Source organism: Dipodomys spectabilis, unplaced genomic scaffold, assembly GCF_019054845.1.
Source record: "Dipodomys spectabilis isolate Male_0828 unplaced genomic scaffold, ASM1905484v1 ptg000140l, whole genome shotgun sequence".
In the NCBI taxonomy this organism is placed as follows: domain Eukaryota; kingdom Metazoa; phylum Chordata; class Mammalia; order Rodentia; family Heteromyidae; genus Dipodomys; species Dipodomys spectabilis.
This window is the reverse complement of record NW_024870817.1, coordinates 28,823,160-28,839,412: the sequence shown is the minus strand read 5'-3', so window position 1 is coordinate 28,839,412 and position 16,253 is coordinate 28,823,160. Positions and strand designations below refer to the sequence as shown.

The window sequence follows — 16,253 nt, the reverse complement described above, 5'->3', positions numbered from 1 at the left end:
GCCAGAAGAAGAGCTATAGCTCAAGTAGTAGAGCACTAGCTTTGAGTAAAAAAGTTGAAGGTCAACAGCCAGGCCTAGAGTTTAAGCCCTAATACCTGCACTTTAAAAAAAAATTATGCAGGGTGCTGTAATCCTAGCTACTCAGGAGGCTGAGATCTGAGGATCACTGTTCAAAGACTGTGAGACTCTTATCTCCAATAAACAACCAGAAAACCAGAAGTGGTGCTATAGCAGAAGTGGTAGAATGCTAGCCTTGAGCTGAAGAGCTAAGGGACAGCACCCAGACCCAGAGTTCAAGTACCACAAGCGAGTGTGTACGTACACACACACACACACACACACACACACACACACACACACACACACACACACACACACACACACACACACACACACACATTTTGAGGATGTTATTTTCAGTGCTTTATGTGGTGACTCTACAATTTCCTCAGAAAGCATTTTGCCCCATGTCCTATGTTGATCAGTTATAATATCCCATTATCATTAACACAATGACTTACTTAAAAACAAGCATGTGATAAAAGGAGAATCTTCCTGAAAAGTAGTATGTTGACAATAAGAAAAAATAAAGTTTTTCTACTTGGAAGCTCATCGAAACAGATAAAGGTTTAGTGGTACTGATGCCTTCCCTCCCAGCCAATTCAGGAAGAGGCTTCAACAGGAGTTTAAGAAAGTAAAGCCAAGCAGAGACAAACATTGGAACAAAAAAGAATAACATGAAGTCTTGCCAGGCACTAGTAGCTCCCACCTTAATCCTAGCTTCTAAGGAGGCTAAGATCTAAGAATTGTGGTTCAAAGTCAGCCTGGCAGGAAATTCCATGAGACTTATTTATAATTAACCACCAAAAAGCCAAAGTGGAGCTTAGAGCATGAGCCTAGAGCAAAAAAAGCCTAGGGACAGTGCTCAGGCCCTGAGTTCCAGCTCTAGGACCAGCACAAAACGAAACAAAAAAGAAGGCTTAGAGGAGCTGGGAAGGTGGCTCAGTGGTATAGAGCGCTAGCCTTGAGCTGAAGAGCTGAGGGACAGCGCCCAGGCCCAGAGTTCAGGCCCCACAACCGGACCCAAAAAATAAATAAATAAATAAATAAACTTTTAAAAAGGCTTAGAGGTATTTTAATGCATTCCTGTCAGTCTAGGTTAAAGAAAAGATCAAGGCATGGAATTTTTGCTTAAGCTTGCTGACATTTGCAAACAAAAAAGTCTCTATTAAACTGAGCCAGAAATGACCAATTTTGACCTGAGTGCTCATTTACAATACTGGCCAGAAGCTGCCTGCAGCACTGTGATAAGAGGAAATCCTAAGTCTTCTTTGGATGAAAAATGCAATGATCTACTAGCAGTATCTTCCATGAGTAAGACTGTACATGTGCCATATACTTGTCAGCCTTTGTGTGAGCAGTGCCTTAGGAAACAACAGTGGCAAATAAGTGAAGAAGCAGTAAAGGACCCCAGTGAAGCCAAAAGAGTAGAAGAAAAAATAAAAAACAAAGACAAATCAAGAACTGGCTTTCCAAAATGCCAATCACCAAAAAAGAAAAAAGAAAAAAAAAAGCCAAATCAAAGCTGGGCATGAAGGCTGATGCCTGTGCTAAGGCTGGAGAACTGAGAGCTCCAGGCCAGCCTGCACTTCACAGAAAGACCTTGTACAACTTCAGCTTTTCATTTTAATATTCCAACCATTCTGATTTAATATTTGAAAAAACTGTTGATCTATCTTTAAGCTGATTTTCTGGTTTCTTTCTTTTTTCTAAAATATGCTCTGGAGGGCTGGGAAGGTGGCTCAGTGGTAGAGTACTTGCGTTGAATGCATGAGGCCCTGGGTTCCATTCCTCAGCACCACATAAGCAGAAAAAAGCCAGAAGTGGGGCTATGGCTCGCCTTGAGCTGAAGAGCTGAGGGACAGTGCCCAGGCCCAGAGTTCAGGCCCCATGACCGACCGGAAAAAAAAAAAAATGCTCTGGATCATCTATGATTTGAAAGGAAAAAGTTAACACTTCAATTCAAGGCATATTTATAACTGAAGTTTTTACTGAGATAACTAATTCACATATATTGTAAAAAGCAATCTAAGAGGGCTGGGAAGGTGGCTCAGTGGTAGCGCGCTTGCCTTGCATGCATGAGGCCCTCGGTTCGATTCCTCAGCACCACATAAGCAAAAAGAAAAAAAGCCAGAAGTGGCGCTGTGGCTCAAGTGGTAGAGCACTAGCCTTGAGCTGAAGAGCTGAGGGACAGCGCCCAGGCCCAGAGTTCAGGCCCCACGACCGGACCCTCCAAAAAAAAAAAAAAGCAATCTAAGAGAACCCTAGTATACCCTGCTCAATTTCCCATGATAATATTTTTATAAAACAAAACTATATCATCACAACTAGAATACTAATAACTATAATCTAACAATTATGTTTTTCCTCCTGAGGCATTTTTAACTGGCCAATACATTTCATTCTATCAACTCTTCTAAAGACTGTAAATTGCACTTGTTCTCCAATTGTTTTCTACCCCCTTTACTGGTCTTCATTTGTAAGTTAATCTCTTTTGGAAGGGGTTCTGGAACGTCATACTATTCTTAAACACTTTACCATCTTCATATATCTTCATATATCATATACATATCTTTTTCTCTCATTCAGTCTATTCTAATTTTTCCAAAGCATCAGTCTTGGGATCAAAAATCCTAGAAATGAAGTCCAGTTCTACTACACACTGGATTAGGCAAATCATTTACATTCTCAGTATTTCCACATCTGTAAAACTGGAATCAAAGAGCTTCAAGAGGTGGTAAAAAGTGTGCCTGCAAAGCGATTGGCATGGTTCATAACACAGAGCTAAGTGTTCACTAAACATTTACCATAAATATTTAGTGTTCATATGACTTTTCTAATAGTAACATCATTCACTTCAATCTCTTTAATGCTCTAATCTTAACATTATATTTGTTCATCATTCAACAAAAATATTAAAAAAAGATTTAATAATTGATTTTTTTCACAAATGCCAAACTTAGCTCAGAGGCTAGTGGCTCATGCCTATGATCTTACCTACTTGGAAGGCAAAAAGCAGGACTGTAGTTTGAGGCCAGTCTTAAAAGACCATACACAAGATGATACCTCAGCTAACTACTGAGCATAGTGGTGAATGCTTATCTGTCCAGCTGCATATGAAGCTAATATTGAGAGGATTTTAGCACCAGGCTAGGCCAGGTAAAAAAAAGTTCAAGACATCCCTATCTCAAAAGAAAATGCTGGGCATGGTGGCACATGCCTATCATCCCAGATAAAAGAGGAAACATAAATTGGGTGATTGTGGTCCAGGCTGGTCTGGGCAAAATGGAAGACCCTATTTCAAAAATAACTAGAGCAAGAAAGTATTAAAAGAGTGGTAGATTGCCAGTCTACCAAGCACCAAGTTCAAAACAGTACCATAAATAAATTAGCTAATTAAGGCAGACAGCAATGATTAAAAAAAGGAATAGGCTGGAAAGGTGGCTCAGTGGTAGAGCGCTTGCCTTGCGTGCCTGAGGCCCTGGGTTCAATTCCTCAGCACCACATAAGCAAAAAGAAAAAAAGCCGGAAGTGGTGCTGTGGCTCAAGTGGTAGAGCGCTAGCCTTGAGCTGAAGAGCTAAGGAACAACACCCAGGTCCAGAGTTCACGACCAAACCCAAAATAAAATAAAATAAAATAAATAAAAAGAATAAAGTTTTGTGGCATTTTCAATAAAGAAAGTTAATATATAACTGGCTCTTTAAGTATGTATTTATTTTGCACATACGTAGGAGGCTTGAAGAAAATCTTTGAAGGACATTAGGAAAACTAATGTACTAATGGGAAAATCTGGGTAGAGACAGAAAACAGTACAGTTTTCAGGTTGGCCACAGTCCCAGAACAAGAACAATCCAAAGTGATAAAAAGCAAAAATGATCAACCTCAGCACTTAAAGGCTTTGAATCCAAATTTGAAGTGTAACTTTCATTCTGTCTATAATGCAAATTTAAAGATTACAAGTAGTACACTAATAATTCATAACTGTACAGTCAAAAGGTGAATTGCTATAACATATAAATAGAACTGTAGGAAAAAACCTCTACTGTCCTAGGATAGGAAACATGCAAATTCATCAGGCAGGTAGAGAAAGCATGGGAAGAAAATCTGAGGGAGAAATACTAACACAATCCAATCAATAAGATTTGAGAAGTAATGAAATTTGTAAAAAAGAAACTAGGTTCTGTGAACAATGCTAAAGAAAAATGGCTACCAGATATCTATCTCTACAAAACCTCTATTTTTCTGAATTCCATACTATATTTTAACTTCTTAACTGGACTGAGTTATATTTACTTGTGTAGTGAAACAAGTATCTTACAGTAACTAATAAGCAAATTCAAAAAATCAACAAAACTAACTATGCTAAGCATTAGGGAAAAATAGTCTATTTATTATATGTGCTATATAATAAGGTGTTTCAAAAGTAGAATTTGGGGGGCTGGGAATGTGGCCTAGTGGTAGAATGCTTGTTTTGCATGCATAAAGCCCTGGGTTCGATTCCTCAGTATCACATAAACAGAAAAGGCCCAAAGTGGCGCTGCAGCTCAAGTGGTAGAGTGTAGAGAGATTCAGGGACAGTGTCAAGGGCCTGAGTTCAAGCCCCAGGACTGGGGAGGAAAAAAAAAGTAGGATTTGGGTTCCTATAATAATTTATTAATAAAACCAGAAAGTAAGATTCCTATTTTCATTCTCTCACTGGTATAATCCCAATGTTAGAACAATGTCCAGTGTACTACTGACACTTGATAAAAATATTTGTTAAAGTTGGGCGCTGGTGGCTCACGCCTGTAATCCTAGCTACTCAGGAGGCTGAGATCTGAGGATCGCGGTTAAAAGCCAGCCCAGGGAGGAGAGACCGTGAGACTCCTATCTCCAATAAACCACCAGAAAACCAGAAGTGGCGCTGTAGCTCAAGTGGTAGAGCGCTCGCCTTGAGCTGAGGGACAGCGCCCAGGCCCAGAGTTCAAGCCCCACGACTGACCAAAAAAAATTATATATATATTTGTTGAATGTGTATGTGCATAGGAAAAGAAATTAAATTCTTTTCTTTTTTTTGGTTGGTCATGGGGCTTGAAATCTGACTCTGGGTCTGGGTCTGGGCCTAGGCCTGAGCCTGGGCACTAGCCCTCAGCTCTTCAGCTCACTTGAGCCACAGTGCCACTTACATTTGCTGAGTGGTTTATTGAAGATAAAAGTCTCACAGACTTTTCTGCCTAGACTGGCTTTGAACTGTGATCCTCAAATATCAGCCTCCTGAGTAGCTAGGATTACAGGTATGAGCCACCAGTGGCTGGCAAGAAATTAAATTCTAGGGCTGGGAAGGTGGCTCAGTGGTAGAGTGTTTGCCTGGGTTCAATTCCTCAGCACCACATAAGCAGAAAAAGCCGGGAGTGGCGCTGTGGTTCAAGTGGTAGAGCACTAGCCTTGAGCTAAAGAGCTGAGCTGAGGGACAGCACCCAGGCCCAGAGTTCAGGCCCAGGACTGACAAAAAAAAAAAGAAATTAAATTCTAAGAGTCTATGTTGATCTCAATGGTCAAAGGGCTTAACATTCTCTCCCAAACTTATTAAAATGGCTTTCTGTAGCTAATTTCCTTTCACAAACTCTAACAAACTGTAAATAGGTTAGTAAAGGTTATATAATTTTTGTGGAGGGTGGATGAGAGAGAGAGAGAGAGGGCGCAAGTGCATGCACAAGAGCAACTGAAACATATCTCCACTTCCAGATTTCACTGGTTCATTGGAGATAAAAGTCTCCAAAGAACTTTATTGTTCATGGCTTTCCTTAAACCGTGATCCTCAGATCTCAGCCTCCTTGGTAACTAGGACTACAGGTATAAGCCATGAGCCCCCAGCTCTAAAAACTAAATTAAATACTACTAAATTATCAACTGCTAAATGCTACAACAAAAATCTCCATAGAATATAATAGCTGAGATTCTATGCAGATTTTTAGGTATGTTCTATTTTATAGTTTGAAAGTATGATTCAGTTCAGATACAGGATGAAAAGTTAAAATCACCAATGGCACAGATGAATTTAAAGACAAATATTATTCAGATATGTGGCTCATCTGTAATCCCACAACCTGGGAGACTGAGACACAAAGATCATGATCTGGACCAACCTGGGCTACAGAGTGAGAATCCATCTCAAAAAGGGAAGAAAAAAAGGCAAATATTTGTTATGAGATTTACAAATTTGAAAATGTTTCCCTTGTGCTTAATCATCTTACCAGGTCTTTCCTTCCCAGTGCCTTTTGATTCAGCAAATTTTTGTATCAAACTTTCAACTGTTGTATTAGCCATATTATTTATAAACTCTTCATGAACCTATTAAAACAAAACAAAGACCATTTTTTTTCTTTTTCCACCAAAATTCTTATGCTAATTAAAACTTACAAAAGCAATACAAATTTATAAAAACAATAATGGCTTAAATGGTACAACACTTGTATAGCCAGCACTAGGGAGTGAGTTCAAACCCTAGTGCTATCAAAAAAATTAATGTAATGGCAAAAAAAAAACAATGATAATAGTTTGGGATTTTAGTAGCAAAGCATAACAGATTTCATCCTACTCTACTATAGTTTAATGTACCCTAAATTATAAATTATAATTAAACTTCCTCTATATTTTCAAAATATTTCTAAGTTCAAGTTCTTTAACTTACAAAAGTTTCTCCTCTATCTAAAAATAAAACTTTTTTTTGGTGCCAACACCAGAGCTTGACCTTGGAGTCTTGCTTGGCTTTTTTACGTAAGCTGGTATTCTACCATTTGAGTCATACCTCCAGTTCTGCTTTTTTGCTGTCTGCCCAGATTTAAACAGCAATTTTCAGATCTCAGCTTTGTGAATAGCTAGGATTACAGGCATGAACCACTGATGCACAGCTACACATAGTAAAACTTGCAATCAGAAATATTTAAAAATTAGTAATTTTTGAATGCTTTAAGAGAACTGTACAGTTCGTTTTTTAAAAATTGTAACAAGCTATTTAAAATAACCATAATCATTTAGCTATATACTAACTATATAGTTATCTAGTAACTAAATACTATAGCACTTAGCTATAATTATTCTATAAATAATTTGAATTACATGCTTGATGAGTAAATAATTAAAAATACATCTAAATACGTATTCTTTACAGGCATTAATTCAGTATATCTGTGAGCTTTAGACACTGATATTTATAAAGTGCCAAAAATTTTCATAAATCAGCTGAGCATCAAGTAAAATAATGTACTTACCTGACCTATTTGCAAATGAATTTCCTTTATAGCATTCAATAAGGATCCTATAATTTCCTTTATGTGAATGAGATGAGTTTCTTCAATATCTTGAAATTTCTGGACAGTAAAACATAAAATTTCTGGGTAGTTACACATAAAAATATAGATGCATACAAAAACATATTCTGGGATCAAAAGATTTTAGAAATCATTTCAATTTAGATAACCAACTTAAGTAAGTTAATTTATTTTTTTTTTTGGAGGGGGATCCGATCCTGGGGCCTGAACTCTGGGCCTGGGCACTGTCCCTCAGTTCTTCAGCTCAAGGCTAGTACTCTACCACTTGAGCCACAGCACCACTTCTGGCTATTTTTTTCTGTTTATGTGGTACTGAGGAATGGAACCCAGGGCCTCATGCATGCAAGGCAAGCACTCTACCACTGAGCCACCTTCCCAGCCCTGCAAGTTAGTTTAGATAGCATTTAACAATACATCTAGACAAATGAATTTACACTAAAAAACAGCTCAGAGAAAAGTATTTTGCTTATATAAACTTTTCTAGAGCTTAAAAATAATTCAAGTTCAACTCTATAAACATGGTTTAAAAAACAGGAGACCCAAGAGAATAATTACAAAAGCCAAGGGAGAAAAGTTTCTAAAACTGAAAAACTGTATGATAGCAGATCAAAAGCTAGAGTTTACCTCTGAAGCCTTCATAATCTAAATAAAGACTTTTAAAATGTCTTTACAATCCTTGATATGTTTAATGTATTCTCCAAAAGAGGTAGTCTGTAATTTGTAAGAAAGCCTGTGTACTCTCAACACAGCACCAAAGGTAAGGATAGGATCAGATCAGCATAAAACACACAGATCCTCCAAGTGCTGCCTGAGGAACGGGTAGAACAGGTCGGGATGTTGTCTGGAAAAACCTCCAAGCTACTCTAACATTTATACCTGAGAGAAAAAGTTGCTGCTAGCCTTGGCTTCACAATAAGCATTAAAAAGTCCTGAGAAATACTGGAACAATGGAACTTCATTTTGCTTAATCCAGTGTTTTCTAAAGTTTGACCTCACAACCTTATTTAATGTTTTACTTGCCCCTTAAACATCACTATCAGCTGGGCACCGATGGCTCACGCCTGTAATCCTAGCTACTCAGGAGGCTGAGATCTGAGGATCGCGGTTCAAAGCCAGCCCAGGCAGGAAAGTCCATGAGACTTTTATGTCTGATAAACCACTAGAAAACCGGAAGTGGCACTGTGGCTCAAGGTAGAGAATTTGCCTTGAGCTGAAGAGTGCAGGGACAGCGCCCAGGCCCAGAGTTCAAGCCCCACAACCGACAAAAAAAAAAACCAAAAACATTACTATCACACAATGTTCCTCAAAACAGGGTTTGGGAAGTGCTGAGCTATCAATATCCAAACAAAATACATTCATCATTTCTTCTACACAAACCTGATTACCCTTTATTGCCAAATTAAACTGGTTCTAAGTAACTGGCCTAAATGATTTATTATTTTTCTCTGTATCAAATTAGATTACTTCCCCTCATATTTAATGTTTAAATCTCTTCAGCATGGAGTAATGTGATCAGAAATCACTAAATTTCTTTTCTATCTCTGGGCTCCAAAGTTTGGGGACACTTTTGCCCTACCAGTCTCCCAGTCATTCTTTTTTTTGGTTGGTTGTAGGGCCTGAACTCTGGGCCTGGGTACTGACCCTCAGCATTTCAGTTAACACTCTACTACTTGAGTCACAGTGACACTTCCAGCTTTTTCTGCTTATGTAGAGTTGAGGAATCAAACCCAGGGCCTCATGCATGTAAGGCAAGAATTCTACTACTGAGCCACCTTCCCAGCCCCCTCCCAGCCTTCTTTAAGTCTTAGTCTCATGTCTCCAAAAGCTTTTTCTCTCCAAAAATAACCTAATCCAAATTAAGTCATTCCTAGCAGGGCACTGGTGGCTCATGACTATAATCCTAGCTACCCGGGAGGCTGAGATCTGAGGATCTCAGTTCAAAGCCAGCCCAGGCAGGAAAGCCCATGAGACTCTTATCTCCAATAAATCACCAGAAAAACCTAAAAGTGGCACTGTGGTTCAAGTGGTAGAGCACTCGCCTTGAGCTGAAGAGCTGAGGGACAGCGCCCAGGGGCCAGAGTTCAAGTCCCATAACTGACCAAAAAAAAAGAAAGAAAGAAAGAAAGAAAAAGAAAAAATTAGGTCATTCCTATTATCTTATCTCATGGAGTGAAAATACCCTTTTCCCTTGTAATATTTATAATTTGTTATCTCATAATCAAGTGCTTAATGTCTGCCTCTCATTCTGTTTTATGAAACCCATGTAAGTTTTATTATTTACAGATATAATCTACATATTCAGCATCTACCACAGAGCCTATGGAATGGTAGATAAAGACAGATGAATTTTAGCACGTAAGCCTTTTGGGTTTCTGAGATGTCAATCATTCACTTCTTCAAGTGAGACAGAAAGTACATCTATATGAAGTACATCTTTTGTGCTTATCAGATGTGTACCATGAGCTGGGAACTATTTTAAATGCTTAGGATGTAAATTTCTCTTCTCACAGAACTGCAATTTACTGAGAAAGAACAAACAAAAAATATGGGTAAAAGAGCTCACTAGGTCCTTCACTATGTTTCTAGCTTCTCAAACATAATGACTATGTTCCAAAAAGAAGTTCCAACCACTACTAGCCTTACCACAAGAGTTTTAGCCCACCACTGAACACAAAGCACAGAAACAAGCAAACCTGATACTTTAAGCCACTTATTTTGTGAATGCCTTATATCTTATCTGTGGGCCTTTGAAAGATTGTGAGGATATAGAGAAAGCTATTTTATGATTTAATGCCAAGAAAAAAAAAAGTACAAGCCAGGTGACCATGCCTATAACCCTAGCTACTCAAGAGTCTGAGATAGGAGGATGGAAGTTTGAGTGAGACTCTTATCTTTAATTAACCATCAAAAGCCAGAAGTCAAGCTATGACTCAAGCTATGGTTGGTACAGTACCAGCCTTAAGTAAAAAAGCTAAAGGATAGTACCCAGGCTCCAAAAAACCCAAACAAACAAACAAAAAAAAACCCTACAAAGCTAGGTATGTATGTAAGCTACTTAATATGATAGTAAAATTAAGTTCTGTCTCTTGATTTGTTTTGATATATGGCTTTAGAGTGATAATTTTAAAAGGATTCTTCCTTTCTCTTAATAAAACGAGTTTTAACAGAAAAAAAAGAAAAAGAAAAATTAAATTCCCAGTATCTTTATCAGCAAGGTATTGGTGGCTCACACCTGTAACCCTACTCAGGAGGTTAAGATCTCAGGATCTCAGCTCAAAGCCAGCCCACGCAGAAAAGTTTGTAAGATTCTTATCTACAATCATCACCAAAAAGCCAGAAGTAGGGCTGTAGCTCAAGTGACAATCCAGTACCAGAACAGAAAAAAAAGAAAAGGATAATGATAAACACTAAGAAAGTAAAACAAGAAAGAAGACAAAGAAGAATGGAAATCAATTTATGAAAAGCACCTACTTTAAACCTGACCTTTAACTAGGTTCTAAGGAACATCAAATTGGATATACAAATTGGATAAAATTTAAGTTTATGGAAGATAGACTTTTTATTTTTATTGTTTTATTTTAATTTTTCTTTAATCAGTCGTGGGGTTTGAACTCTGGGACTGGGTGCTGTCCCTGAGCTCTTCAGCTCAAAGCTAGCGTTCTGCCACTTGAGCCACAGCACCACTTCCAGTTTTTTGGTGGTTTATTGGAGATAAGAGTCTGCCAGGGCTGGCTTTGAACCACGATCCTCAGACAGCCTTCTAGGTAGACAGTACTATTGTTGTGAGCCTTGAGCACCCAGCTCAATTATCTTTAAACACCCTCTTCTACCTGCATATGTCCTTATGACACCACCATTATAACATCTTGGTCCACAAGCTCACAAACAAAATTCAATACCTTAAAATACCACAATATTAGAACATTTATTCTGGGTATCTAAACATTTCTAAGATTAAATTATATATGAAAAAAATTTGTGTTAATAACTATAAACAATACAAATGTGCTATTTTCAATTTAATGTCTTAAAATTACCAACCTGAACTGTTTCTGTCATTTTCTGTTCAAAATCAGCTTTTGCTAATGCATATCTCTCCACATAGAGTTTATAGGTATCTGTAGCTTTCTTAGATTTAACAGCTGCCTGTAACAAGACAAAAACATTTTAAACTACACATTAACCTTTTTCTTTCCTAATATATTTTGAAATAACAAAATAAAACATATTTTAAGAGTTCAGTATGACAAACAGCCATTTTAATAGCTTGGTTAAGCCTATCTTAGTCATTTTGTTTTTATGGTCAAATAATAACTCAGAGATTAAATACTGACTCTCCTTTCTATCTGATCAAATGTACTTTGAAAACTTTAAATATGCTTATTTTATAACTTAAGAGTATTATGACTATATAATATATAACCACATTATAATTATGTGAAGTTGCTAGGAATATGTCAACACACTATTGCAAAGAAACTTCCTATCCACAAGAAAATCTGACAATACCATCAGAAGCACTTGATATTCTTTCTGTACTTGCATCTTTCATCTCTCCTTGATGACAACACACACACATACACACACACACGCACACACACACTTCATTTACTGTTTTATTAAAGTCTATCAACAAAGTTCAAAAGTTAACACTTAGGGGCTGGGAAGGTAGCTCAGTGGTAGAGCGCTTGCCTTGCATGCATGAGGCCCTGGGTTTGATTCCTCAGCACCACATAAGAAAAAAGCCAGAAGTGGCACTGTGGCTCAAGTGGTAGAGCGCTAGCCTTGAGCTGAAGAGCTGAGGGACAGAGCCCAGGCCCAGAGTTCAGGCCCCACGTCCAGACCCAAAAAAAAAAAGTTAATACTTAGTTTTCCTTCATTGTTCTTATTTTCTATTATATTCAACTAAAGCAATGAATTTTTAAATTTTTCCTATTTTTTCAAAATTTCTATCCCTAAAAACAAACTTCTAGTATAATATCACAGTTCTAGTTTTATTACTTAGTAAAAAAATAGCAATATACTAAATATGAGAAAGTGAAGAATATCAAAGTAAGTTATACAAGGGATCTTTGCTTCAAGGACTTTTAAAGAACACAACCCTCTGAAGAGCAAAAGGATTTATCAAAAGAATTCCAGGAAATGGAAACAAAGTTTTTTGCTGGTGGTGGTACTGTTTTGTGTTGCTGTTGTCTCTTTTTTTTGGTGGTTGGGGTGGTAAAATAGGCGCAGGAATGGAGGGAAGAAAAGTACACAAATGCATATATACTATACACAAAATGAACTATGAAACTTCTGGGCAGGGACAGGAAGAAGAAAATAGAGGAAAAGCAAAGGAAGGAGTGGTATTGTCCAAGAAGCACTGTACTTACCATCTGACTTAAGGGGCTGTAACAACTCCTTAATAGTAACATAACCAAAACAGAAATTATTTTCTTTCTTCTCCATTTTTCCCTCCTTCATCCTATACTAAATAAATCCTTTCTATAACTTAAAGTCATCCTACAATCTACAGGGTGATTTTTAATAACTGTCTAACAAAATTATGTGATCTCATTGGCAAACCCATCTTTACTTGCTTCTTTTCCTCAATTCTACTCTTTTTCTCTATTGCTTATTAAATTATGATTTAGTAATTTATGTTACCTATTAAGACATAGCTTACAATCACTCCTAAAGATTTGAAAGATTTTTAAAAACTATGACTATGTCCGTAATTTTAAAAGTAATTTATTCAGCTTTCTTGTAGTCTTTATTTCTTTTCCCTTTTTTTCAGTGCTGGGGAATCAAACATAAAGCCTTGAACACACTAAGCCAATACTCTACCACCACTGAGCTACACCTCTAGCCATCTTTCTTTTCACAGGTACTATACACGTTAAGATACTTGCACTTCTCAACTTACCATTCAAGCGATTTTCTAACTTCTTATAACTCACTATTTAATCATGTACCTCAGCTCTCAAGAAAATAAAAGCTTCTTACAGACAGAAGGGAATATCATGTATTTAGCCTTTAATAACACAGTATCTAGCAAAGTGACAAGCTTGGAACTAAAATTCTGACTTGCTATTACATATAAATTATTACATCATAATCTAATTGTCAATCAGAAAAATATTTGAGGAAACTATTTAGGAAAGTGTAAATATTCTAATAAAATTACAGCTAAAATAATCAATTTTATTATAATAATTTATGAACTGCAAAAGTTCAAATAATATTGTTTAAATTTTTCTTATTTTCCAAGTAAACACAAAAGCTGTTTATGGACAATTCAGTAATGGTTTTTTTTTTTACTGACAAAGAATTTATGATGTCATTAAAAATAAAGGATGAGGCTGGGAAGGTGGTTCAGTGGTAGAGCCCTTGCTTTGAATGCCTGAGGCCCTGGGTTTGATTCCTCAGCACCACATAAGCAAAAAGAAAAAAGCCAGAAGTGGCGCTGTGGCTCAAGTGGTAGAGCACTAGCATTGAGCTGAAGAGCTGAGGGACAGCGCCCAGACCCAGAGTTCAGGCCCCACGACCAGACCCAATAAATAAATAAATAAATAAATAAATAAATAAATAGGATGATCGCCTGGAAGAAAATTACTCCTTATAGAAGACCTGTATTTCTAGAATATAAACAAAATAATTATTCGTAACATTAGTCACCACATAATAAAGGAATTTAAGAGACAGAAGAAGCATGGAGTTGGGAGGGAGAGGGGAGAATGATGAAAGGGTGATATTGGTCAAGATGAATTGTACTTAAAAACAGATTTGTTGAATGATAACCCTTTGTACAACTAAAGGTAATAAAAATACAATTAAAAAAAAGAGAAAGATGGAAAGAATCTCCTGACATATCATTTCTTCCTTCTATACTCGTCTCTAGAATTCTGAAAAATTTGTTAACCAGGTCTTCACTAAGTCAAAAGACAAAATTAGTCATTTAAAATTTGCACACCAATAGCTAATAAGTCAACAAAAAACCTGTACACCAGTAAATTTTCATTTTTTCCCATATAAAATTATACCATAATACTACTGATGTAGCTATTCAATTTAACATGCTAATTACTACTACTAACCATAAAATTGTCATCTTTAGCTCAAAGGTTAAGAATTGAATCTAACCCAAAATTATAAGCCAGTTAATCCCTTTTGGAATATACTCTCTGATATTAACAAAACTAAATTTTTCATTTCCCCTATTTGGAAACATTAAGGAAGAAAGAAGGTACTTTTTTAAAGTTCTAATTCTTTTTAACACAAATCAAGAGTTCAATAGTATCATTCATAAAATACAGATGTCCTTTTAAACAAATATCTGCAACACTGGATTGTGGTTTAGAACAAAGGTGGATTCAATATTTATAATAACTACCACAGGGATATAGAAGGAATTTTAGAACTATATAGTAGCAAACACTTTCATTATATTTGCTTTTTTTTTTTTTTTTTAATGTGCCAGTCCTGGGGCTTCAAGTTGGGGCCCTTAGCTTTTTTGCACTCTACCACGTAAGCAACACCTCCATTTCTAGCTTTTTAGTGCTTAACTGCATATAAAGGTCTCATGGACTTTTCTGCCCAGGCTGGCTCAGAACTATAATCCTCATCTATCAGTCTCCCGAGTAGCTTTAGGATAGAGGTTGTGGGCCACCAGTGAAAAGCAAGAATGAAATTTGAAAAAGAATTTGATTCTTGAAGTGTTTTACAAATGACTAAAGGTATTATAAAAAAGGACGTAGGAGCAAATTTAAAACGTACTCATATTTTTTTAAAAGAAACTGCTCTCGTAAGAAATAGCTGAAGAGTAATACTGAATTACTGTCTACACTTTATAAATAGTATGCTAATACTATGAATTCTTCAAGTAGATCTATAGAAACTACAAACCCTAGTAGATTGCCCATGTAAAGTCATCACTAAAAGGGAAGATGAAAAATGTGAGGTTTTTTGTTTTTGCTCTTTTTATGGTGCTAGAAATCAAAAGTGGGACCTTGCACATTAGGCAAGTGTTCTATTGAGCTACACTACGAATTCTGGAACTTTTTTTTTTTTTTGAGGGGGGGAGGGTTGGGGAGGGGGGCCTGAACTCTGGGTCTGGACGCTGTCCCTCAGCTCTTCAGCTCAAGGCTAGCACTCTACTACTTGAGCCACAGCACCACTTCTGACTTTTTCTGCTTATGTGGTACTAAAGAATCGAACCCAGGGCCTCATGCATGCAAGGCAAGCACTCTGCCACTGAGCCACTTTCCCAGCCCTGGAACATTTTTTTGAATTATTTGCTGCTTTTTATTTTTTCCTTTAAGAAATTTCCAATTTGTTATACATTATATATTTTATTATTTCATTATGTTGTATAATAGCTCAAGCCTATTACAATATCATTCCCTAAGTATATCAGATTTGGATTATCTAAGAATTATAATAACATGAGCAGTCAATCTATTTCTTAAGTAACATTTGAACAAAGGGCCTAAATGTATAAGCATGTACTTATGTATTTATGAGTTATGTTTCATAAATCATTTTTAAATTAAGGCAAATAAAAAATTACAAATATAACCTTCAAGACTTCTTAAATTCTAAAATCCAAACCTTAAAAGCTGGTTGATCAGCTCCCAAAGCCATGGATAGTTTCAAAACAAAGTAGATAGTTAGTACAAGTATCAGCCTTTAGTATACTCATTTCACAAAGCATATTTAGTTTCTAAAGCAGAAGTGTTCATATTTAACTTTGAAAATACATATAATGCCCTAAAATCCAGATCAAGGCATCTATTTCTTGAAATGTGTTCGTTATCTTCTCAATATATTCTCCAGATTTTAACTTTATGCCATCAATTACAAGGTAGTTCTTTTTTTAAAAAACTGCTTTCTTATACTTCAAA

General features: G+C 36.6%; 1 protein-coding gene across 1 annotated transcript in view; it reads right to left on the bottom strand.

The window, feature by feature from the left end:
- Positions 1-16,253, bottom strand: part of Fcho2 (FCH and mu domain containing endocytic adaptor 2) — a 130,126-nt gene that overhangs the window by 78,055 nt on the left and 35,818 nt on the right. The window contains exons 6-8 of the mRNA XM_042690722.1: positions 11,413-11,517; positions 7,312-7,410; positions 6,295-6,391 (exon numbers count right to left, since the gene is read on the bottom strand). Of these exons, the coding sequence (XP_042546656.1) occupies positions 6,295-6,391; positions 7,312-7,410; positions 11,413-11,517 (301 nt within the window). The remainder of the gene's footprint in view (positions 1-6,294; positions 6,392-7,311; positions 7,411-11,412; positions 11,518-16,253) is intronic.